The following is a 24,197-nucleotide window of genomic DNA, read 5'->3' on the forward strand; positions in this document are numbered from 1 at the left end:
TTGTGGCTTGTTGACTTTAGAGTTTGTTAGGGAAATTAATAGGCTGCAATTCAGATTAGAAACAGGATGCAGTCCTTTAGTGAGGACAGCTTCTCAAGTGTGCTTTGCAGGCCTTTTGACTTTCAGGTCTTATGGTTTTGGTCAGTGTTATAAAGCTCTTTTAATCCTGCCAGTTGTGATGTCCTCCTTTTCACCTCTCTCTCCATCAAACTTGTGCAAAGCCCCTTGACTTTTCTGTTAGTATTCACTGTATTGTACAGCTATCCATTTTGAAATGTTTATCTCTCCAAACAAAAACACATCTTTTTAAAGTAATTATTTGCATTAAAAATTCATACAAATAGAAACACAATACTTAATTAGTCATTCTCCATATTCCCATTCCTGTTTCTAATTACAACTAATAAACATTTTCTTAAAGATGTTAAAAATTAGTAATAAGGAAAGAAAAGCCATGCCAGAAATGTTTTACATGTTAGATAATTTCTTTTACTTCCTTCTGTAAATCTAGAAATTTGGACTTCTAGCAGTTCCCTCATAGTTAGATTCTCATATTGCCATAAAGGACACATAGTCATTTAACCTAGTAAACAGTTTATCCCAGTAGAATGCACAGCTGCTTTTATTTATTTTTACCACTAATCAACTGTTTCTATGAATTTATTTAAGTATTTAATGTAAGTAGGATTTGTCATTTTAGATCTGATTTTATTTTGCTCAGCAGAGTGTTTTCAGGGCTCATTCATGTTGTAGCATGGATCAGAACTTTGTTTCTCTTTATGTTGTCAAATGCTGTTGCGCTAACTACAACTCATAGTGACCCCCATAAACACAGGATCTGAACCCTGTCCTGTATTGTACCATCCTCATTATCTCTGACAACACTCAAGCCACCTGTTGAAGTCACTCTTTGGATTCATCTTAGTGACTTCTCCCATCACGGACCCTCCACTTTTTCAAACATGATGTCTTTTTCCAAGGACTGGCCCCTCCTGACAACATGCCCAAAGTGTGTGCAATGACGCTTTATTCTCCTTGCCTCCAAGGATTACCTTGGCTGCACCTTTTCCAAGACGTGTAGTATTCCCTTTTATGAATATGCCATCTTCTGTTTATCCATTCGTTTTTTGATAGATATTACAGTTGTTTCCACATTTTGGCTGTTAATGAGTGATATGTCAGTGACCATTGCAGCTGTTGTAATTATTTTCAGTTCTTTTGGTTGCATTATTTCCAAGACGTATCTATTTGCTCTTTTGGCAGTTCATGGGATATTCAGTACTCTTATCCAACACCACAGCTCAAAGGTATCAATTTATTTTCTGTAATTTTTATTCCTTTTTCAGCTCCCAGATGTATAGCAAATGATAAAAAGATGATGGCTTGAATGAGATGTATCTTAGTCATCAAATTGATATCATTGTTCCTCAGTAATTTGGAGAGTTCCCTGACATTGGACTTGATCAGTGCAGTACATTTTCTGAGAGCTGGACAGTGAATAAGGATGACAGAAGAAGAATCCATGTCTTTGAACTGTGGTGTTGAGGAAGAGTACTGGGTAGACTTTGGCAAAAGAACAGGTATGTCTTGGAGAAAGGGCTGTTTTGCTCCTTGGAGCACAGCAAAGAGTGCTCCTTGGAGGCAAAGATGTTAAAGTTTCTTCTCACATACTTTCTAGTATGTTGTTAGGAAAGACTATTCCTTGGAGAGGGATAGCATGCTTGGAAAGGTGGAGGGACAGCAAAGGAGAGGATGACTCTCAACAAGGTAGATTGACCCAGTGACTGCAGCAATGAGTTCAAGTGTGTCAGAAATGCTGAGGATGGCACAGGGCTTAGATCTATTGTTTACTAGGTCATTGTGAGTAGTAGTCTACTCAGTGGCACTTAACAACATAAAGAGAAACTAAGTTCTGATATATGCTGCAGCATGAATAAACTCTGAAAACTTTGTGGTGAAGGAATCTTGAAAACATGAAATGTTGTTCATAGACTCATAAGTTGTACTTGATTTAATGACACCTATCAATAGAAAGAAAAGTTTAATGGTCGAACATTTTTCATGGTGTTTTTGCTGGTGAATGTCTTGTTTGGTGAACATTTTATGTCCTTTGCTCATTTTGTAATTATTTTTTTTTTTGTTAGGTATTGGAGTTTTTTATAAATTTTAGAGATGACTCGTTTGCTAGATAGATCAGTGAACTTAATTTTTGCTACCATAAGACTTTGGTCTTGCACTTTTCTATAATTTTGACGTAGGCATCTGTGAATTGTGTCCTCTGATCCTCTGCTTTATTTGGCAAGCAGATTTTATCATTTTCTCAGTGTTTGTAACTCTACCTTCTGAGATCTTGCCCACCAATCAGATGTTTAGTCAGGAAATAATTTGTGTTTTTGAAGGTGGAACTGTTTTTGTATGCATGAATGAGTTGACACATGAATTTCCAAAGGAAACTATTACATTTCAGTAGTTGAACACACTTGGATATTTTAATGGAAAATTCTGGACTACCAGGTTGTATCTTAGCAGTGGAAATGGGGATTGTTATATTGAAAATATTTCATACTCTTCCCTAATATTGCACTAGACTCTAGAAATTTGAAATTTTCAAGTTGTGTGTTTTCTGTTGTCATAGGTCTCTCTGGTTATGTACATGCTTTATTCTGTTAATCTGTCATAAAAGAAAGTTCCCTTAGTCTGTTAAGTCTCTTTTGGGTCATAATTGTTAAAGAGATTTTTTAAATTCTTTCTACTCTGAATACCACAACATCATGTAAACAAATAGATGTTTGTAAAACAACCAAACAAAACACTCTCTTGGGTCCCATTCCAAACCCACTGAATCAGAATCTGCAATTAATAAAATGCCAGGTGATTTGTATGTATATTAAAATTTGGGAAGCAGAGTACTTTTTCTTAGTTACAATTTCTTTCAAATGCCAATAATGTTGACTTATTAATTTTACAGAGGCAGTAGATGGCCTGTGAAGAGGAATATAAACTTTGTGAAAAAAATGTCATTCATTGTATTTTCCTAGACATTATAAATTAGGTAGATTTGTCTCCTAGTTTTTTTAATTATCATTTTATCTAGAATAATAGTACAGTTAGAAAAACAACATAGTTGCTTTTTAATTTTTTCCCCCTGTAGTGATTTTTTAAAAATTAATTTTAATGAAATTTATGGAGACTTTGGATTTCTATTCATTCATTGTTGCACACTTTCCTCCCTGCCCACCCCTCCTCCCAGTTTGCTTTTCTCTTTGAAGAGTAAGAAAAAATTCTTATATTGTTCTATAAAATCGCTGTTCCTCCAGTGGACTCCAGTATGCAGCTTTCATTAGGGACTCTTAGCATGACAGTGATACCTAATCATTTCTCCTAAACAGTTTGCTACCTCATCTGTTTCAATGCAATATACATCATCCCCTCTTTTTCTTAGTTTCCACCCAACCTTGATGTTAATCCCGCTTTACAACAGTGGCACTATGCAGTATGTGTCCTTTTGTGACTGAGATATTTCACTCACCATTACATCCTCCAGGGTCACTCATTTTGTATAGTTCCTTGGTTTTCAATGCAGCATAGTATTCTATTGTGTGAGTATACCACAACTTCTCTATTCATTCTTTGCTGATGGGTACTTGGGTTGTTTCCTCCAGCTCTTTGTTATACACCATAGCTTCTTATGGAGTTCATACTTACATACTTACTCAGGATTTTGTCAAAATCGGAAATTACTTGTAACTTGTTTAATTATTTTCTTGTATCAGGACGATCCTCAGTCAGAGAATCACTGATTCTAGTATGTTTCTTAGATGAAAGAGAAGCTTGGAGGCTAAAAGAGTACATACTTTAGGGCTTAGAGGATACTATGAAGTGTTTTGAAGCTGAACTCCAGTTGGCTCTTCTAAACCATTACTTTGCCCCTTAATCCCCCTGCTATTGTATTTGCAATTTGCTTGCCAGTGGTAGGCAGGGTTCCATTCCTTTTCCTTTTTTTAAAATTTTTTAAATTGTATTATTTATACATGTACTGTCAAATCAGATCTGACTGGTATAGGAGGAGGTTGCGCCCTCCTTCTCCAGCAGAGCATCTGGTGGATTTGAACCACATACCTCTGGGATTGCAGTGCAGTGTCTTGCCACTAGGAGAATTCCTTTTCTTTTTTTTCTATAATTATATTTTATTAATTTTCATAAACATTTACAGAGATTTTGGGTTTCCATTCATTCATTGTTGCACTATTCTCTCTACCTTCCTCCCAGTTTGTTCTTGTCCAAATGCCACAGTGCTTGTGAAAGCCAGTTCTGATTAATCTTCTTTGTCAGTGTGTCCTTTGCCATTCCCTGTCACTCCTCCCTGAGAGAGACTTCACCCTGAGTCATAAGGAAAAGGGGATGGCGTATTCTCTTAGCTACTTCCTGCTGAAAAGGGACGCTGTGGGTTTCAGGGTGAAGATCTTCTCTCACTACTCTAAAGGGCCCCTTTGGCAGTAGGAAACACATAGACTATTACGGAGATTGATTTTGGAATTTAGATGCAGTCTTATTGATTGTGCTTGGCCGTACATGTTCATATCCTTGAAGATGTATCATGGGGGTGTTGCAACCTAGAAGACACAAATTTGACTAACAAGTTATAAGTACATGAGTCAAAAATTATGGAAAAGTAAAAGAAAAGATTCTTTCATTGTTTTACAAACCCTCCCCCAGGTCCCCTCCACCATGTAGCCCTCGCTCTAGACTCCTGTGATGACAGAAATACCTAGTTATATATCTCTTTTAAACAGTTTTCTCCCTCCTCTGTTTCAGTGCAGTATACATTATTGAACCCATCTTACTCAGTCTCTCCCCAACCCCAAGGACAGTCCCATTCTACAACAGTGGCATCATGTAATATTTGTCCTTTTGTGACTGGGATATTTCACTCAGCATAATGTTCTCCAGAGTCAACCATTTTGAATAATATTGCATGAGTTCCTTGTTTTTTAATGCAGCATAGTGTTCCATTGTGCGAATATACCACAGCTTCTCTAGCCATTCGTTTGTTGATGGGCACTTAGGTTGTTTCCAACTCCTTGCTATTGTGAACAAAGCTGCAATAAACATGGGTGTGCATATCTCTGCTTGGATGTCAGCTATGGTCTCTTCAGGGTATATTCCCAGTAGTGGAATTGCTGGGTCAAATGGTATCTCTATTTGCAACTTTTTGAGAAAGCGCCATACTGCTTTCCACAGGGGTTGCACCATTTTACACTCCCACCAACAGTGAATCAGGGTTCCAGTTTCTCCACAACCTCGCCAGCATTTGTTGCTTGCTGTTCTGTTAAATTTTGCTATTTTGACTGGGGTGAAATGATACCTCATAGTTGTTTTAATTTGCATCTCTCTTAGGGCTAGGGATTTTGAGCATTTCTTCATGTGCTTGTTAGCCATCTGAATGTCGTCTTCGGTGAAGTGCCTGTTCATATCCTGTGCCCATTTTTCTATTGGATTATTTACCTTTATCTTGTTGTGGTGCTCAAGTATTTCATAAGAGAATTCCTTTTCTTAATACCTAGATTATGTTGTGCTTTAATGAGGAAATAGTGTTCTTGACGTGAATGATACAGCTTGTAGATTGGTTAGACAGTGTTTGATGTTCTTCGTTGTTCAGTCAGATTTCCTCTCTGTGGTAGAGTTAATAAAAAAGGTCCATTAAGCACTGTGTAAACAAGAAAATAATTTAATGTATTTTTTTGTTAAATTTTTAAGAATGTAACCCTAGCCCACTCCACAGTGCACCCCATTCCAGATAGTTTTCATGCATATAATGCATAATCATATATTTTCAGACAGTTCTTCCCTTCATTTATTCTAATGCTGTTTATTATCTATCCATTCTTTCCCTATTCTGTCCCAACCCCCCCATGTCTGTCCTGTTTTTTTTAACAGCAGTGTTATGCAGTATTTGTCCTTTTGTGATGAAGCTATTTTGCTTAGCTTAATGTCCTCAAGATTCCTCCATGTTGTATAATGCTTTATTATTGTTTTTCAAAGCTGTGTAATATTCCATTATGTGGATATACCATAATGCAGCAGTAAGCAGGAATGTGCATACATCTGTTTGAGTTGTGGCTCTGGTTTCTTTAGGGTATATTCCCAGTACTGGAACTGCTGGGTCAAATGATATTTCTGTTTCCAACTGTTTGAGAAAGTGTAGACCACCTTCCACAGTGGTAATACCACTTTACATTTGCACTAGCACTGAATAAGAGTTCCCAATCTCTCCAACAACCTTGCCACCATTTTTTGTTTGCTCCCTTGTTGAACTTTACTATTGTTGCTGAGATGAGATGGTATCTCATAGTTGGTTTGGATCTTTTTGATATTATGGATTTTGAACATTCTTCATTTATGTTTGCCATCTTAATATCCTGTGCCCATTTTGTGATTAGATTGTTTATTTTTTTTTTTCTTTTTGAGGTACTGGTGTAGTCTATAAATTTTAGATACAAGTCCCTTATCAGGTACACCATTGCCAAAAACTTTGCAGTCTGAGTTTCCTACCCTGTTGGAGATTTTAATATGCATAGGGATTTGATTCTAAAAGGCTCTATTCGTCTATTTTTTTTTCCTTCTCCTGGTTGTAGGTTTTTCATTATGCTTAGAAGACTCTTCATGTTTAGGATTAAGCCTTCTAGAGTTCTTCCTATCTTTTCTTTGATGAATTTTATATAGTCTTTGGTTTTACTCTTAAGGTCCCTGATCAACCTTGAGTTGCTTTTTGTATAACGTGTGAGGTGTGTGTCTTGCTTAAGTTTTCTGCAGGTTTTCCAGTTTTACTAACACCATTTATTAAAGAGATGCATCTTTCCCCATGTAACTGATTCTTTCTATGTCAAAGATCAGTTAACTATAGGTGGATGAGCTAATTTCTGAGTTCTCAGTTCTGTTCCATTGATCAGTGTGTCTTTTGCTGTATCAGTATCATGCTGTCTTGATCACCACAGCTGAGTAGTAGGATTTGAAATCAGAAAAATGTGATGCTGCCTACCTTGTTTCTCTTTTTCAATAGTGTTTTGCTTATTTGGGGTCTCTTTCCATTCCGGAAAGAAAAAAAAAAGGAAATTGCCTTTCCTGTCTTGTTGAAGAATGGAATGAGTATCTGTATTGAGATAGCATTGAACTTGTAAATTGCCTTTGGTAGAATTGTAATTTTCAGATATTCAGTCTTCCAATCCATGAGTATGGTACATTTTTCCATTTCTACGGATCTCTGTTTCTTGTAATAATGCTTTGTAATTTTCTGTGTGTAGGTCTTTTATGTCTCTATATTTATTCCCAAGTATTTCATCTTGTGGTTATCTACTGTAATTGGTATTGTTTTTCTTAGCTCCATTTTTATATTCTATTTGTCACTGCACAGAAACCCAACCCATTTGTATATGTTGCTCTTGTACCCTGCTACTTTGCTGACTTGGTCTACTATGTCCAATAATTTTCTCGCTGAATCTTTAGGATTTTCCAAGTATACTGTCATATCATCTGCATATAGATATTTTTACCTCTTCTTTCCCAATATGTATACCTCTTAAGTCCTTTTCTCGTCATATTGCTCTCACTAATACTGCCAATACTATATTGAATAGAAGTGATAGTGAGCATCCTTACCTAGTTCCTGTTGTCAAGAGTACCACCTTTAAAATCTCTCCATTGAGAATGATGTTGACTCTTGGTTTTGTGTATCTGTTTTTTACTATGTTGAGGAAATTCCCCTCTATTCTTATTTTGTTGAGTGTTTCAATTAGGAGTGATGTATTTTGTCAAAGGCCTTTTCTGCATCAATTGATAAGATCATGTGGCTCTTGTTCTTTGCTTTGTTAATGTGATACATTACATTGTTTTTCTTACTACATTGTTTTTCTTACCTTGAACCAGCCTTGCATACATTATACATCCCATTTGATTCATGATGAATTATTTTTTCAATGTACTGTTGGATTTTGTTGTCCAGAATTTTATTGAAGATATTTGCATCAATGTTCATGAAAGATACTGGCCTATGGTTTTCTATTTTGATGATGTCTTTACCTGACTTTGGTATTAGGGATATATTTGCTTCAAAGAATGAGTCTGGGAATATTCAGTCTTTTTCTATATCCTGAAATACTTTATGTAGAATTGGTGACAGCTCTTCTCTGAATGTTTGATAGAATTCACTAGAAAAACCTTCTGGTCTGTGAATTATTTTTTTTTAACTGGGAAACATTTTAAATTTTTATTTCCAAAATAATGAATCCGAATTGCAAAGGCAGATTTATAGAGACACTTCTGAATGATGAGAGGGAAAGCTCAAAAGAACACATACTCGGCCAGAAATCTGTGGTTGCTCACAACAGGTTGCAGTTATTCCTGCATTTTCTCAATCAGTTCTTCCTTATATTTGCCTTTCTTTTTCCAGCGTGCCAAGACTTGGCTTTATGTTCAAGAAAAAAAAAGATAGGGAACACTTCACGAATTTGTGTGTCATCATTTTGCAGGGGCCATGCTTATCTTCTCTGTATTGTTCCAAACTTAGCATATGTGCTACTAAAGTGAACCCTAGGGCTTTTATTAGTTAGAAGTTGTTTATTACCAGTTCAGTTTCTTTTTTGATAATGAGTCTGTTCAGGTAGAACTACTTCAGTCAGTGTCAGTTTGGGTAGGTTTTGAGTTTCTAAGTTTTTGTCCATTTTCTCTAGGTTTTCTTATTTGTTTGAGTATGTTGTTGTTAGGTGCTGTTCAGTCAAGTATGACTTACATCAACCCTATGACCAATGGATCTGAAACCTGTCCTATCCTGTGCCAGTCTTCACACTTCATTACATGCTGGAGCTCATTGCGACAGTCACCATATCAGTCCACCTGGATGAGGATCTTCCTCTCCTTTGCCAACCCTCTACCTTTCCAAGCATCATGTCCATCTCCAAAGCTCCTCCTTAGCAACATGCCAAAGTATGAGGTTGAAGCCTCATCATCCTTGCCTCCAAAGAGCACTCTAGCTGCACATTCTCCAAGACATGTTTATTTATTCTTTTGGAAGTCCATGGGATGTTCAGTGCTTTTCTCCAACACCACAACTCAGAGGCATCAATTCTCTCTCATCCTCATTCATTGTCCAGCTCTCAGATACATAGCTAGGGATCAGAAAGACCGTGGCCTGAATCAGGCTCCCCTTAGTCCTCAAAATGACATTATTTTTTCCCCCTTCTTGTATGTTGTCGAATGGGATCCAACTAGCACAAGGGGGGATTGCCCCTTCTCCAGCGGAGCATCTGGTGGATCCGAACCATGCACCTTTGGGATTGCAGCACAGCTTCTTGCCACTAGGCCACAAGAGCTTCCTACATCATTACTACTTTTTCTTTCTTCCTTTTTTTTTTTTTTTAAAAAAAACTAATTTATTTACAACATTTTGGAGAGGTCAACTTCAGACTTTCATAGTGTAGTATGTCTTCTCTTTTCCTGACTGCTGGTACTAAAGGTATTAATTGTAGTTCCAAGTGAGATGAAGTTGTTAACGGTTGCAATTTCTTCTCCATCCACCACAGTGTTGCTTATTGGTTCAGTGGTAAGAATCTTTGTTTTCTTGACATTGAGATGCAATCCATACCAAAGACTACATTCCTTGGTCATCTGCAACAAGTGCTTCAAGTCCTCCTCACTTTTAGCAAGCAAGGTTGTATCATACATAATGCAGGTTATTGATGAGTCTCCCACGGATCCTAATTCCACAGTCCTCTTCATAGAGTCCAGCTTCTCAAATCATTTGCTTAACATATAGATTTAAAGGATAAAGAGAGAGAATACAACCCTGACACACTCCGTTCTTAATTTTGAACCATGCAGAGTTCCCTTGCTCTGTGGTTACAGCACTCTCCTGGTCCAGGTGTAGGTTTCACAAAAGCACAGTTAAGTGCTCTGGGATTCCCATTCTTCTCAATGTCAGCCACAACTTGTTATGATCCATAATCACATACCATTGCATAGTCAGTGAAGCACAAATAGGCATTCTTCTGGTATTCTCTTCTTTCAGCCAGGATTGATCTGACATCAGCAGTGATGTTCCTGGTGCCACTGCCTTTTCCAAATCCTGCTTGAACTTCTGGCAGTTCTTTATCTATGTATTGTTCTAGCCATTTTTGAATTATCTTCAGCAATATTTTGCCTGCGTGTGATATTAATGATATTGTTTGATAGTTCCACATTCACTTGGATCACCCTTCTTGGGAATGGGAACAAATAATGGACCTCTTCCAATCCATTGGCCAGACAACTGTCCTCTGAATTTCCTGGCATAGGCTGGTGAACAGGAGCCAAGGCTGTTTGTTGAAATAAGTTAATTGGTTTCCCATCAGTTCCTGTGGCCTTATATATTGCCAGTGCCTTCAGTGTAGCATCTACCTCCTCCTTCATTACCATTGGCTTCTGAAATTCTTCAGTGTCCGTCAGTCCTTTTTAGTATAGTGATTATGTGTATTCCCTCCATCATCTTTTCACGTTTTCTGAGTCATTCAGTACCCACAGCATCTTTCAGTATTTTTTAAATAAAATTTTAGTTTGTGATTTTTAACGAACATTTACAGAAAAGTTAGATTTTCTATCTTTCTTTCTCTCTCTCCCCCCTCCCTCCCTCTATTCTTCCCTCCTTTCCTCCCTCACTCCCTCCTCCCCCAAGATCTTTCAGTATTGCAACTCAAGGCTTAAATTTGTTTTTCCGTTCTCTCAGCTTGAGAAATGCAGGGCTATTTCTTCCCTTTTTTATTCTCCAATTCCAGCTCTCTGCACATTCCATTATGATACTTTGCTTTGTCCTCTTTAGCTATACTAGTGAGTGGTAGAGCCCAGATTGGAAGTTGGTTGAAATGAGGAAAAGCAGTGACAGACATCTATTAATTGTAACCTGGAATATATGTAATTTGAATGTTTGAAAACTGGAAATTGTAAAAAATGAAATGGAACACATGAATGTTGACTTACTAGGCATTAGTGAGATGAGATAGACTGCTTTTTTCCACTTTAAATCAGACATTTGTATGGTTGTTCCATAATATTCTATGGTTAGCCTTTTTTTTCTTTTGGTTCTTTTGTGACATATGTTTATTACTCTTCCTTAATTTGACTAGTTTAAATAAAATGGATTTGGTTTAATTTTCAGTAATTTTAAACTTTACTAAAATAGCACAAGTATAACAACTGCAACATGTTTAGAGTGGTATGATGTAGGATAGATACCGTGAGAGATGATTTTCCGACTCCTAACTTCTTTGCCTTGACTACTATCTTCTTGAGAGGTTATGTATTCTAGAGGGTACAAGTTCCTATGGAAGCTCCTCCTGATTAATAAAGATTCAATTTCAGCATATAACTATACCCCCTAGGGTTTTCAGTGGCTCAAGGTTTGGTAGGAAATTGATAGACTTTTTCTTTAGTATGTGTGTGAGTGGACTCGACCACCAGCCCTGTTAACAGCATGCATGTTTACCTGTTTGCATCTCTCAGAAACTTCTATGCAGACAATTTCTGTGTCTATGTATCTCCTTCTCCACCTTGTGTACATGCCAGTCATAACATTAGTGTCTTGTACCTTTGTTATTTCTTGTTTTCAATTAACTGTATAGTTGTACAACAATAATTCTTTGAAATTTACCACAGCTAGAGATTGCTGATAAATTGGTCTGTTCAGTTTGCTTATTAAAATACTTAATTTTCCCTTTGGAGTTTAATGAAATTTCTTTATGTAACTCTGAACTTTAAAAAATAATTATTATTAATTTCAATGAAAATTTACAGACTTTGGATTTCCATTCATTCATTGTTGCACTTTTCCCCCTCCCAAACCTCCCCCCCAGTACACTACCCTCTTGGAAAAGTAAAAGTCTTTCATTGTTTCACACCCCCCCCCCCCATGTCCACTCCACTATGCAGCCTTTGCTCTTCGACTCCTGTCATGACAAAAATACCTAATAACATATCCCTTTTAAATAGTTTTCTCCCTCATCTGTTTCAGTGCAGTATACGTTATTGAACCCATCTTTCTCAGTCTCCCCACCCCACCCCGAGGCCAGTCCTGTTTTACAACAGTCGCATTATGCAATATTTGTCCTTTTGTGACTGAGATACTTCACTCAGCATAGTGTCCTCCAGGGTCACCCATTTTAAATAATATTGCATGGTAACTCTGAACTTCTAATTGAGACATGTAAAAACATGTAAAGCAAGTAACATAGATGGTGGATTTGAAATGCATGCTTGTGATAATGCAGTACAGCTCCTTACTACTAGGCTGTAAAGTCAGTGTTGTCCCATATGCTTGATTTACTGTGTAGCTCCATATGACATCAACAGTCAGAAATCTCCTTTATTTAGTTTCCTAGCTCTTCTGTGGTTCCCTGGAAGGTTACTAGAGACTCAAACCCATCAGGGGAATGCCTCATGTGACTCTTGGTATGCAGGCCCGTTTTACAGAGATTGCTGATCAGTTGAAGGTAGGCGTCCCCAAAAGAAAACTAGCATGTAGGTCTGCCTGGTGAGCTTCTGTAGGCCTCTGTAAGGGTGGGGCTTGTACGCCATCAAAATCCCCTGTTCTTAATACAGTAGATATTTCAGCACAAAATAAACAGTTAATTATTAGCAAGGAAAGACATTTTGAGTGATAAGCATTAGACACCCAGAGACCACCTCTTGGCTTTTCTAGTCATCATCCTTTCACTTGAAGAATCAAATTTCTCCTTTCAGTCATAGTAAGGACTGTATATTCATGAAAGCGTACAAGTCAGCAACTTCCTACCCCTTTTTTTAAATAGCCAGTTTCTGATTTGCCTGTTCCTATCAAACCAGTACTCTGCAGAAACAAGCAACTTCCTTTCCAGTTAGAACATTTCACATCAACACCATAAGCAAACTCCAGTCAGGAACATGCCAGCAGATTGCAACAATCAGTACTACCTCACAGCATAAAATATTTTTGTTTGTTTGTTTGGGTTCTGGTCAGCCTATCTGCAATCATTGGTTGCTATGATCAGATGGGCATTCACTGTACGCACCCTTTTTCACTCTTTTTCAGTGAGTTTTTTCACTTACTCTTAGCACCCCTTCCTGAGGCCAAGTCAACAATTATGGGGTCCTCATGACTCCCTCAAGCCAGCAACCCTTTTGTACTTAACCACCCATGTGTGCTTGCTAAGTCAACAGTGTTGATGAAACATTCCCAAACTCAGTCATGGCTGCAGTACTCCAAATGTAACTGTCTTCAATCAAAAGGCTAAGATGAATCTACTAATACATTCTTAATGCAAATCTTCTCAAATTACTGGATGAGCTTAATCTTCCCTCAGTCTAACCCATATGCCCTCTAGTTCTCCTGCTTTCCACAAACATTTCTCCAGGGCAGATCTTACCGTCTTAATATATCCAATCAATACCAGTAGGCTTGCATGCCTCCTCTAAATACAACACATCGTCATTGTTGACATACAGTATTCATTTTTACACTAAATCTTACACTTACAACATAGATAATAAAATAATACAGGTTGAATAGGTAGGGATAAAGAATACAATCCTGATGCACTCCCTTCTCAATTTAAACCATGCTTTGTTGCCCTGCTCTGTTCACACAGCAGCCTCCTGGTCCAGATATAGGTTCTGCGTGAGCATTATTAAGTGTTCTGGGATTCCCGTTCTTCTCAATGTAAGCCACATCTTGTTATGATCCAAATAGTCAGTAAAGCACAAATAGGCTTTCTTCTGATATTCTTTACTTTCAGCCAGGATCCATCTGACATCAGAAATTATATTATCCCTGGTACCACAGCCTCTTCTAAATCCTCTGTGAACTTCTGGCAGTTCTTTATCTATGTATGGTTCTAGCTGTTTTTGAATGATCTTCACTATTTACTTGCATGAGATATTAATGTTACGGTTTGATAGGTTCCACATCCTGTTGGATATCCTTTCTTAAAATGGGAATAGATACAGACCTCTTCCAATCCATCAGCCACACAACTGCCCTCCGAATTTCCTGGCAGAGACTGGTGAGCACATCCAAGGATCCATCACCTGTTAATTGAAATAAGTCAGTTGGTATCCCATCAGTTCTTGAGTTTTATTTTTTTATCTGAGAAGCTGAACTCGGTTAAGAAGAATATGGCATCAGGATTGTTGGGAGACTCATCAGTGACCTGCATTATGCTGATGGTACAACCTTGCTTGCTGTAAATGAGGAGGACTTGAAGTACTTGTTGCACGTGATCAAGGAATGCAGCCTTTAATATGGCTTGCATCTCAATGTCAAGAAAACAAACATTTTTACCACTGGACTGATAGGCAGATTAGAGAACAAAAGTAAAGCGTTCAGATCAAACAAATGATTTCTAGAACTGTAAAGATAGATTCGTAGGCCTGATCCAAACCATGGTTATTTTCACTTGCTTCATGCATACCTGAAACTTGCTGTAATAAGGAAGACCAAAGGGAAAAGAAAAATCAGTGCTGTTGGATTATGGTATTGGCGAAGACTATTAAATATCCCAGGAGTGCCTAAAGTACGAAAAAAATCTATCTTGGAAAATGGTCACCTGGTACTCCTTAGAGGCAAGGATAGTGAAACTTTGTTTTACATACTTTGAGTATGTTATGGGGCTAATCATCAGAAAAAGATATCATGCTGGGAAAGATCATTGAACGAAAGACCTCAGTGAGATGGATTGACATAGTGACTAACAATAGCCTTAAGTTTGGTGGAGATCATGAGGATGGTCCAGAACAGGGCAGATTTCCACTTTGTAATTCATAGTGATGCTTTGAGTTACAGTTTATTGTATGAGAATGACAAAAAAGGTGTACTAGATTCAGAATTACTTTTGCTAAGGGTTTTTTTTTATTGCTTTTTCATGCCTCTTAGAACTATGGATGAATAAAATATGTCAAACTTGTGGTTTATACATGTTTCTGTCTGGTTTTCTTTATAGTATGGGGCTGGGGAGCCCATGCCTGCCAAAAGTTGCTTTAAAAAACCCAATTCATTGAAATGAAAAATAAACAACCTAAATTTTAAAAAAAAAACAACAAAACAACACCCAATTCCTTGCCATTGAATTAGAACCAGTTCCTACCTGACCCTCCATTGTTTCTGAAAACAGGAGAAATCAGTCTGGATTCAGACTGGCACAGGTGTGGTTCTTTGGGTTAGTAGTTTAGCTCCCTACAGAGTAAGCCACCAAAATTTCTAAAAGCTGCTTAAATTACCCAATTTTTTATTTTGAGACATTCTTGTTCTTTTTTACTTAATTTGTAGTTGATTGTCAAATAAATAATTTCAAAGCATACAGTTTCTAATAGTATACTTTGTATGAAGCAATGTCAAGTGGTAATTTATTAAAAACAGATTACCATTGACATTCAGGTTAATTTTATTTTATTTTGCCTTATTTTTTGTTGTTGGGAATATGCAATAAAACATATCAACGGTTTCTACATAAAGAATTCCATGACATTGATTAGTTATGTAACTGTTCTTACTGTATTTTTTTACTTCTCTATTAACATAAATTTATTTTTGTGTGGGTTCTTAGCTATGCTCTTGTAAATTTACCTTTGTAAATTTTTTCCTGTTTAGAAAGATTATATAAAGATCTGAAGGCATTATTTACTATTTATTTTAAACGACTTGATTTTAAGAAGATTTTAGAGGGTATTTTTGGTTTGTAGTTTAAATCAGTAGTAATCTTAATTATTTATAAAATATTCATGTTACAATTTCTAGGAATAACACAGACTTTTTTCTTCTTTTGTAGCATAAGCAGTACTATAATGGATGTAGACAGCACAATTTCCAGTGGGCGTTCAACTCCAGCAATGATGAATGGACAAGGAAGCACTACTTCTTCAAGCAAAAATATTGCCTATAATTGTTGTTGGGACCAGTGCCAGGCTTGCTTCAACTCTAGTCCAGATCTGGCAGATCACATCCGTTCCATACATGTAGATGGTCAGCGAGGAGGGGTTGGTTTTACCATTTCTTTTTTCCATTTTATGAATGATTTCTTATTGCTAATTAGGTATTTATTTCTGAAAGTTACTTGGGATTATTTTACATAGGGTTTAAAATTTTTCTCATAAACTTTATAGATTAAAAGGAACAGTATAATATAAATTATATTTTTTGTAAGTTATTATGTTATTTTGAAGAAATTTATACTTTTGATAATACAGTTGTGATGTCATAAATGAAGATAAATATTGATCTTTATTCTTTTTAACAACAAATGTCTTAAGACTCTTCAGCATTTTCACTAATAATATAAACCACCTTTTTGAAGTTTTTAACGTAAAGGAATTGGTACTGCCTTATAGTTCTTTTGTTAAGAGTTGTTTTAAATTATTCCTGATAATTGTGGAGAAGCTTCATACTAGGAGTAGCATATACAAACCTATTAAATGTACTTCCTATTCATTAATAGTATATACAGCTTTTTTATGTATTTGTGAGTAAATAAAAATTTTACTCAGGTCTTACTGATGAGCTGATTCAGATGGCAGATCCAATAAGTTATTATTGATCTGTATTCCCTCAGGATTACGTTGAATTTTGTAATAGTTACATAACTTATTGAGTAGTGAATAAAGTAGATTAGATGAGAACAGGAGAAATAGGCCAAAATATTAATTTATAATTTTTTGTTTTGTTTTATCTATGTTTGTCTTAAATAGTTCTCACATTTAGCACATTTTCCAGGAATTAATGTCACATAGTATGTACTTATAATTTATTATTCCACATATTAACTAAGAGGAACTCTGGTGGCCTAGTGGATAACGAATTATAATCCCATCTCAAAGGCAGGTGCTTCAGATAAGCTGCTCCTCGGTCAAAAGATGAACAGTCTACTCTTGTTTGATTGTCAGTCTCTGAAAACCTGTTTATATGCAACTCTTATTTCTTTGGGCTATATACTTAGTAGTGGGATTGCTGGGTCATACGATATTTCTCTTTTTTACTCTCTAAGGAAGCACTGAAATCCAAGATAAAATGCCTTTGGGTTTTTTGGGGTTTTTTTTGCCTTTGGTTTTTTGTTGTTGTTTGTTTTGCCTTTTTTGTTTTACATAGTCAGGAGAACACAAACATCTTTCTTGTACTTTCTGTTTTCAGTCAAGATTCATCATAATGTTAACAGTGATATTCCTCATTCCAGAACCTCATCAGAGTTCAGCTTGAATTATGGCTCTTCTGTGGATTTGGAATAATACTTCCAGTTGTTTTGGAATAATACTCAGCAAAATTTTGTGTATAATAGAATTGATATTGTTCAGTAATTTCACCATTCTCTTGATCACTTTTGAAATGGCATAAATTCGAATGTCATCCACATTTCTTGACGTAGACCATTGAGTACTTAAGGCTGCATCTGTTTGCTGAAACACTTACCTCAGTTGATATTTTGTCCTGTCCTTCCTGAAGCTATATTTTTGTCACTGACTTTGATGCAGCTTTGATTCCATCCTTCAGGACCCTTGGGTCTTAATCACATTCTGTCTCACGAAATGGTTATGTCATTGTGTTTTTCTGTGTGTAGTGATTCTGTATATTCTTCCCATCTTCTTTTGAGGTCTCCTGTGTTGTGTTTTAGTGATCTGTCCAAAGCTCTTTGAGTAATATAAATCACAGCTTATATCTTTTTATTCAGTTCTTTAGCGTTAGTGTGTTATTCCCATTAGGTTTTCTAATTTCAGTTCTTTGCACATTTCATTGCAATACTTTGCCTCTTAGGCAGAGCTGCCATTTAAAATTTTCTATTCATTTCTTTTGTTTCATCATTTCTTCCTCTTGCTTTTGGCCTGTTTGTATTTGGGAGGAAGCTTTGGGATCTGTCCATTTTAGTCTTTCTTTGCTGTCCTTTTCTTATATGATGTTTTTTATTTTATCGTAAAATTCACCATATTCATTAGTATTTAGTGCTTCAGCTCTATTCTTGAAATGATTTATAAGTATAGCCAACTTAATGTTAACTCATTATAATTGCTCCTAGTGACTTTCAGAAACTGTATATTTGTTGGCTATTTGAATGCTCTCTTTTGTAAAACATCTTTTTAAGTTTTTCTTTTTTTCATAGGTTTGATTTTCTGTTGTTTAGTTTTATATATATTGTGGGCATATGGTTTCTGAAGGTTTTCTCAGAATGAGTAAGTTATCCTTTTTACCATTTTTATGAAATCATTTCATGAGCAAAATTAAACAACATTGTACAGGACATACTTGGTCATTTTAATACATTTCCTTTTATACATGTTCTTTGATGTATTTTTCCTTTGGGTTCAAGGAGAAGTCTTGGGAGGGAAATAATAGGATATCATTCAAAGATTTGAATAAGGCCATTCACCTTTGTGTGTTTTGCTAAATGATAATTGTAGACTAAGAAGTTAGATCAAATTTCAATTAAGATAGATCAGCTTTAGGAGATTCTTTGGATTTTGATTGTCCATCTGGCATCTAAAAACATGAACTTTGTTAAAACATTTTCAGTAAATGAGAAATACTTTACTCTTTTAGTTTGGTTTTTTTATTAAGTATCCTTGCTTATGTTGAAGAAATTGAAAATGTTTAAGACATTTTGTTATTATGTGCTCTCAAGTCAGCTGTGACTCATAGTGACCTCTTGAACTATTAATAGATCTGAACCTTGCCTTATCTTGTGACATCCTTACCATCTTCTAAATTTTTGAGTCCATTCTTGCAGTCACTATGTAAATTCATCTTGTTGAGGGTCTTCCTTTCTCAGACTGACTCTCCACCTTTCCAAGCATATTGTCCTTCTAGCAACATACCTAAAGTATGAGTGATGAAGTTAGACCCTCCTTCTTCCGAGGGAACACCTAGTAGTTGCACTTTCCTTCAGGTTATACTTGTTTGTTCTTGTGTTGTCCAAGGCATAATCGGTCCTCTTCTCCAACATTATAGCTCAAAAGTATCAATAATTCTTCTATTATCCTTATTAGTGAAAAATGAATAATCCAACTTTTAGATGTGTGGCAAGTAATTAAAAACACCATGGCTTAGATCAGGCGCACCTTTAGTCTTTAAACTGACATACTTGGTCTTCAGCTTTTTGGAGAGGTCCCTGAAAGCATATTTTCCATGTATGATGAAATCCCTGTTTCTCTGTTGCAGTCACTTAGCATGTTTGATTCTTAACTGAAAAATTGCTTAAGGCATTTAAGTGACTAAAGTAATCAGATACATATTTATATCTGTTATGTTTTGAGTATGTCGTGAAAAGTATACCTATCTTAGCCAAAATAATTGGGCTTAAAAATGATGTGGCTTTTTTTGGTGTGTGTTAATATATTGAAAAAGAATGTGTCATTTTAAAGGGACCACAAATTATCTTAATTCTTTCCTGTCTTTAGGTGGTATTTCTCTGCCTGTACATCTCTTTGTATATTTTTACTTAAAGAAATCTAAGGCTTCAGTATTATTTGACTTGGCTTTTTGGCATGTAAATTATTCTACTTTTGTTTGCATTTTTTAAAAGTCAGTACTTCATTTGGAGAAAATTCAGAGAGATTTCTTGATGTATTTCAGGTGTGAATTTTAGTCACCATATTGACCTGTATTGTCGCAAGTCATTAAAGATATAAACATCATGCATACATTGATGGATTTATTTTTATTATACAAACATTTAAATAAAAAACACTACTAGGTTTTGTTGAAGGAAACTGATCAAAGTGAAGGATAAGACAAAGCTCCCAAGTTTATAGTAGCCTTTTTGATTTTTTGACTTTCAGAATAAGCTCCCAAAAGACGAAGCTGATACAGTCCAACAGAAATGAGTAAGGTTTTCTACTATTCTCAACAGAATTCTTAAGCCTCTATAAAATATTGAAAATTTTAGATCTTGATAAATTATAAGTTAAATCTTTGTACATTTGAGTATTTTTTCTTTTTATTAGTCTATTAAAAAAATCCTTAATGGTGTATTAAGAAGCTCTAGTGGCCTAGACTATAGAGAGTTCTGCTGGTAAGGTAAAGATGCCACTTTACTGGTGATCCTTGAGAGAAAAATGGGTAATCTTCCATGAGATTTACAGTCTTGGAAATTTGCTCTGAGTTAGTCCAGCTCAATGGCAGTGGGAGTAATGCAGTGTTTAAGCAGAAATTTGGAACATTTTAGACATATCAGCTGTGTAATCGGAGAAAGATGTGTCAGTTTTGCCTATATAGAGTTTATAACCTTCAGAACCATATGAGGCTGTTCTGAGCTGTCCTGTAGCATCACTATTTGTTGAAACCAATGGAAATAGATACAGGTCTGTACTTGACAGTATTTTAGAGTTGTCAGATATATGTTCATATTATATCTGTCTGAGGAAGGAAATTAAAACTTAGATAATAGTCACTTCCAATATTCTAGAACTACAAAGTAATAGAAGTAGACAGAACTCAGATGATCTCCTTTTATTTCTAATATGTCTAAATATGCTTTAGGTATTTTTATATCTTGGCAAGTTAGATTGTAGACCTGTGTCTTAGTATCCTAGTTAAAATTTCTAGATATTAATAGGTTACGTGAACATATTCTTCCCACATCTAGATTAAATACTGCAGAGTTTGGTTTTCAAGAGTTAATTTTTACAGTGGAATAGTTCCTAATAATAGAATAGAAAAATGTTTTTAACCGACCAGAAGAATAAAACCAATGAATAAACTGTGTTGGTAGATGTTCTGCTTTGTATTCTCAACAAACAAAGTGAATTTTTTATTTTTATTTTCTTTTTTTAAAATTTTATTATTTTTATGTGTGTACCGTCAAATCGGATCTGACTGGTACAGGAGAAGATTGCCCTTCCTTCTCCAGCCGAGCATCTGGTGGATTCGAACTGCGTACTTCTGGGATTGCAGTGTAGCTTCTTGCTATTGGGTCACCAGAGATCGTGAATTTCTTTTTTAACAAATGTTGTTGTTATGTGTCGTTGAGTTGCCTGTGACCCATAGTGACTCTGTGTACAATAGACTCTGAAGCCTGCCTTGTCCTGAGCCAGTCTCACTGATTCTGACACACCCCCATTATCCCAGTTATTGTATCAATGCATCTCATCCCGGGTCTTCCTCTTGTGCTGTCCCTCCATCCTTCTGAGGGTGATACCCTTCTGCCAGGATTCCTGGCCACATGCCCAAAGTATATAAGATGGAGCTTCAAAATGCTATTCTCCAAGGAGAAACTTGATTTTACCCTCTCCAAGACAAACCTGTTCTCTTTGCAGTCCATGAAATGTTCAATATTATGTTCCGTTTTTAGGGTTGAGGAAAATACCTTTGTCAGTTTTTGACTTCCCCTTTAACAGTTTATCAAAAGAATTTCTTAATAAGTGTGAAGGAAAGAAATTTAACTTTTGATGTCTTATGGTTGTCTCCTTCATGTGGATTTCCAGTGTTTCTCGAAGTATTGACTGCATTTTTCCTTTTTTCAGAATGACACAAATATTTCTCTTATTTTTCTAGTTAAGCATAGTTAACATTGTGTTCTTTTTACTTCATTGCATATACATTTTACTGGGCAGAAGATTATGATATATCTCCTGAAGATATTTCTGTAATAGTATTAGGCATTCCTTCTAGATTTAATCAGATAGTCATATGATCTACTATGCTTGGAATGAAAAATTGAGGAAGGGTGGTGGTGCGCCATTCATAGTCAAAAGACCATTTCAAGATCTATCCTGAAATACAGTGCTATGAATGATAGGATACTATTTATACACATTCAAGGGAGATTACTAATACAGCTATTATCCAAATATATTCACCAACACCTAAAGCTAAAGATAAGGAAATTAAGCAGTTTAACCAAGTTGTACAGTCTATAATTGGCCAAACATGTAATCGATGCAGAAATAATGATTGGTGGCTGGAGTGCAAATGTTAGAAACCAAGCAGAAGGATTGGTAGTTGGAAATTAAGGACTTCAGGACAGAAATGAAGCTGGAGATATCCTGATGGGAATTTTGTACATTAAATGCTTTTATTCATTTGAATTGTTTCATAAATACATTTGAATTATTTCATGAATACCTATTAAAAAAGACACATATGGTGACTGTACACATGGACTTCACTTGAGAAACTGCACAGGAATCAGAATTACCAAATACAAATGTGGAAAGAATCACTGGAGAAAGCTAAGTATAAGTAGTCAAAGCAAGGCCAAGTGCTAACTGTGTAACAGACCATCAATTAGCAAGTTCAAAATGGAAATGAAAACAAGGACTCAAGAACCAAAGTCTGACTTTGTATCTGTCCCACTTGGATTTAAAAATTATCTACTGAATTGGAGATGACATCATAGATACATCCACAAAGAGAGCAAAAAGTCATTACAAAGACAGTAGTAGAGAAATGGAAGACCAAAATGAATGTTTGAAGAGACTCTGGAAACTACTCTCGAGAGCTGTGAAGCAACAAAAGGAAGAGATACTGAGTATATTTCAAAGGACATTTTGAAGACACAAAGCAAAATGTTGTATTGGAATGTGCAAAGAGCTGGAGTTGGAGAATAGAAAAGGAGGAACTCGCTCAGCATATCTCAAGTTGAAAGAACTGAAAAGTTCAAACCTGGAGTTGCAATACTGAGAGATACTATGGGAAAAGTCTTGAATGAAAATGGAGGGAATACACCAAGTCATTGTACCAAAAGAATTAGTTGACAGGGAAATATTTTGGGACATACCATAGGATCAAGAGCCAAAGGTCATGAGGAAAGAAGTTCAAGCTGCATTAAAGACACTGGCAATAAATAAGGCCCCAGGAATGATGGGATATCAATTGACATGTTCAGACTAACAGATTCTACCCTGGATGTGCTCCCAATCTCTGCCAAGAAACTTGGAAGACAGCTCTCTGACTGGCTGACTGGAAGAGATCCATATTTGTTCCCATAGCCAAAAAAGGTGACCCAAAAGGATGTGTAGATTTTGACAGTGTCGTTGATTCTGCATTCAAGCAAAATATTGCTAAAAATCCTCCAGAATGTCTAGAACAGTGCACTGACAGAGAACTGCCAGAAATTCACAGTGGGTTTAAAAGAGATTGTGGCCCCAGGGATAATACTGCCAATGTCAGATGGATCCTGGCTGAAAACGGAGACTAGCAGAAGAATATATGTGTTTATTGACTATGCAAAGGCATTTGACTGTGTGGATCATAACAAATATTGAACAGAATAGAATTCTAGAACACTTGATTATGTTTATATGAAACTTATACCGAGACCCAACAAGCTGCTTTCCAAACAGTAAGGAAACAGAGCATGCTTTGGAATTGGGGGAGGCATTAGTCGGGGCCATATCCTTTCCCCATCAAAATTCAGTTTGTATGCTGAGTAAATAGTTTGAGAAGTTGGACTTTCTGAAGTAGAGTATAACATCAGGATGGAAGGAAGACTTATCAGCCACTTGCTTTTTGCATTTTATGCATTTTAATAGTATTTTTTTACTTTTAAAAAAAAATTTTATTGTCTTATTTTTTATGTGTACTGTCAAATCAGATCTGATTGGTACAGGAGGAGATTGCCCCCTTCTTCTCCAGCAGAGCATCTGGTGGATTTGAACCTTGTACCTCTGGGATTGCAGTGCAGCGTCTTGCCACTAGGCCACTAGAGCTCCCTATAGTTTTTAAATTGTAACTCAACAACCACTTTTTACTTAGAAAAGAGTAAAGTCTATAGATGATTCTCTGAAGGTTCATTACATCAGTATTTCTCTTATTGATACTGGGTTGCAGTTTTTTTTTTTGCTGCTGGGGCCGCATGTTTAGAAAGTTATCACATACTGAGAGGAACATCTTCAACAAAATAGACTGACACATGGGTTGCAGTTTTTAATAATTCTTAGTTTGATAATCTATTTGGAAATTGGTATCTCACTGGTAAAAAAATAAGGAAAGATTATTCATTTTTGCCACATTCCAAACCCAATCATACTTCGTTTCCTGAACCTAAGACTGCAGGTCTACAATTATAGAGTAGCTCATGCTCACTGCTTTGCACATATACTAATTTTATTAAATGTAATATTTAATTTTGCTATATACTAAATATTTTGCTTTGTCATTCCGAGCAGCCTTTTGGAATCTTCTGTTTAGCTCTTTAGTATCTTGAATTCTTCCTTGTGCTTTG

The 24,197-nt window shown here is 36.0% G+C and overlaps 1 protein-coding gene across 3 annotated transcripts in view; it reads left to right on the forward strand.

The window, feature by feature from the left end:
• The window catches only part of AEBP2 (AE binding protein 2), a 106,380-nt gene that overhangs the window by 23,103 nt on the left and 59,080 nt on the right, over window positions 1–24,197 (forward strand). For 2 of the 3 annotated variants that reach the window (XM_006888446.1, XM_006888447.1), the window contains exon 2: window positions 15,822–16,029. In XM_006888446.1, the coding sequence (XP_006888508.1) occupies window positions 15,822–16,029 (208 nt within the window). Of the gene's footprint in view, window positions 1–11,321; window positions 11,342–15,821; window positions 16,030–24,197 lie in introns of those variants that run through there. The other variant, XM_006888448.1, reaches the window with a different exon arrangement.

This window comes from Elephantulus edwardii, unplaced genomic scaffold (assembly GCF_000299155.1).
Source record: "Elephantulus edwardii isolate Elephantulus edwardi_28Jun2011 unplaced genomic scaffold, EleEdw1.0 scaffold00067, whole genome shotgun sequence".
Classification (NCBI taxonomy): Eukaryota; Metazoa; Chordata; class Mammalia; order Macroscelidea; family Macroscelididae; genus Elephantulus; species Elephantulus edwardii.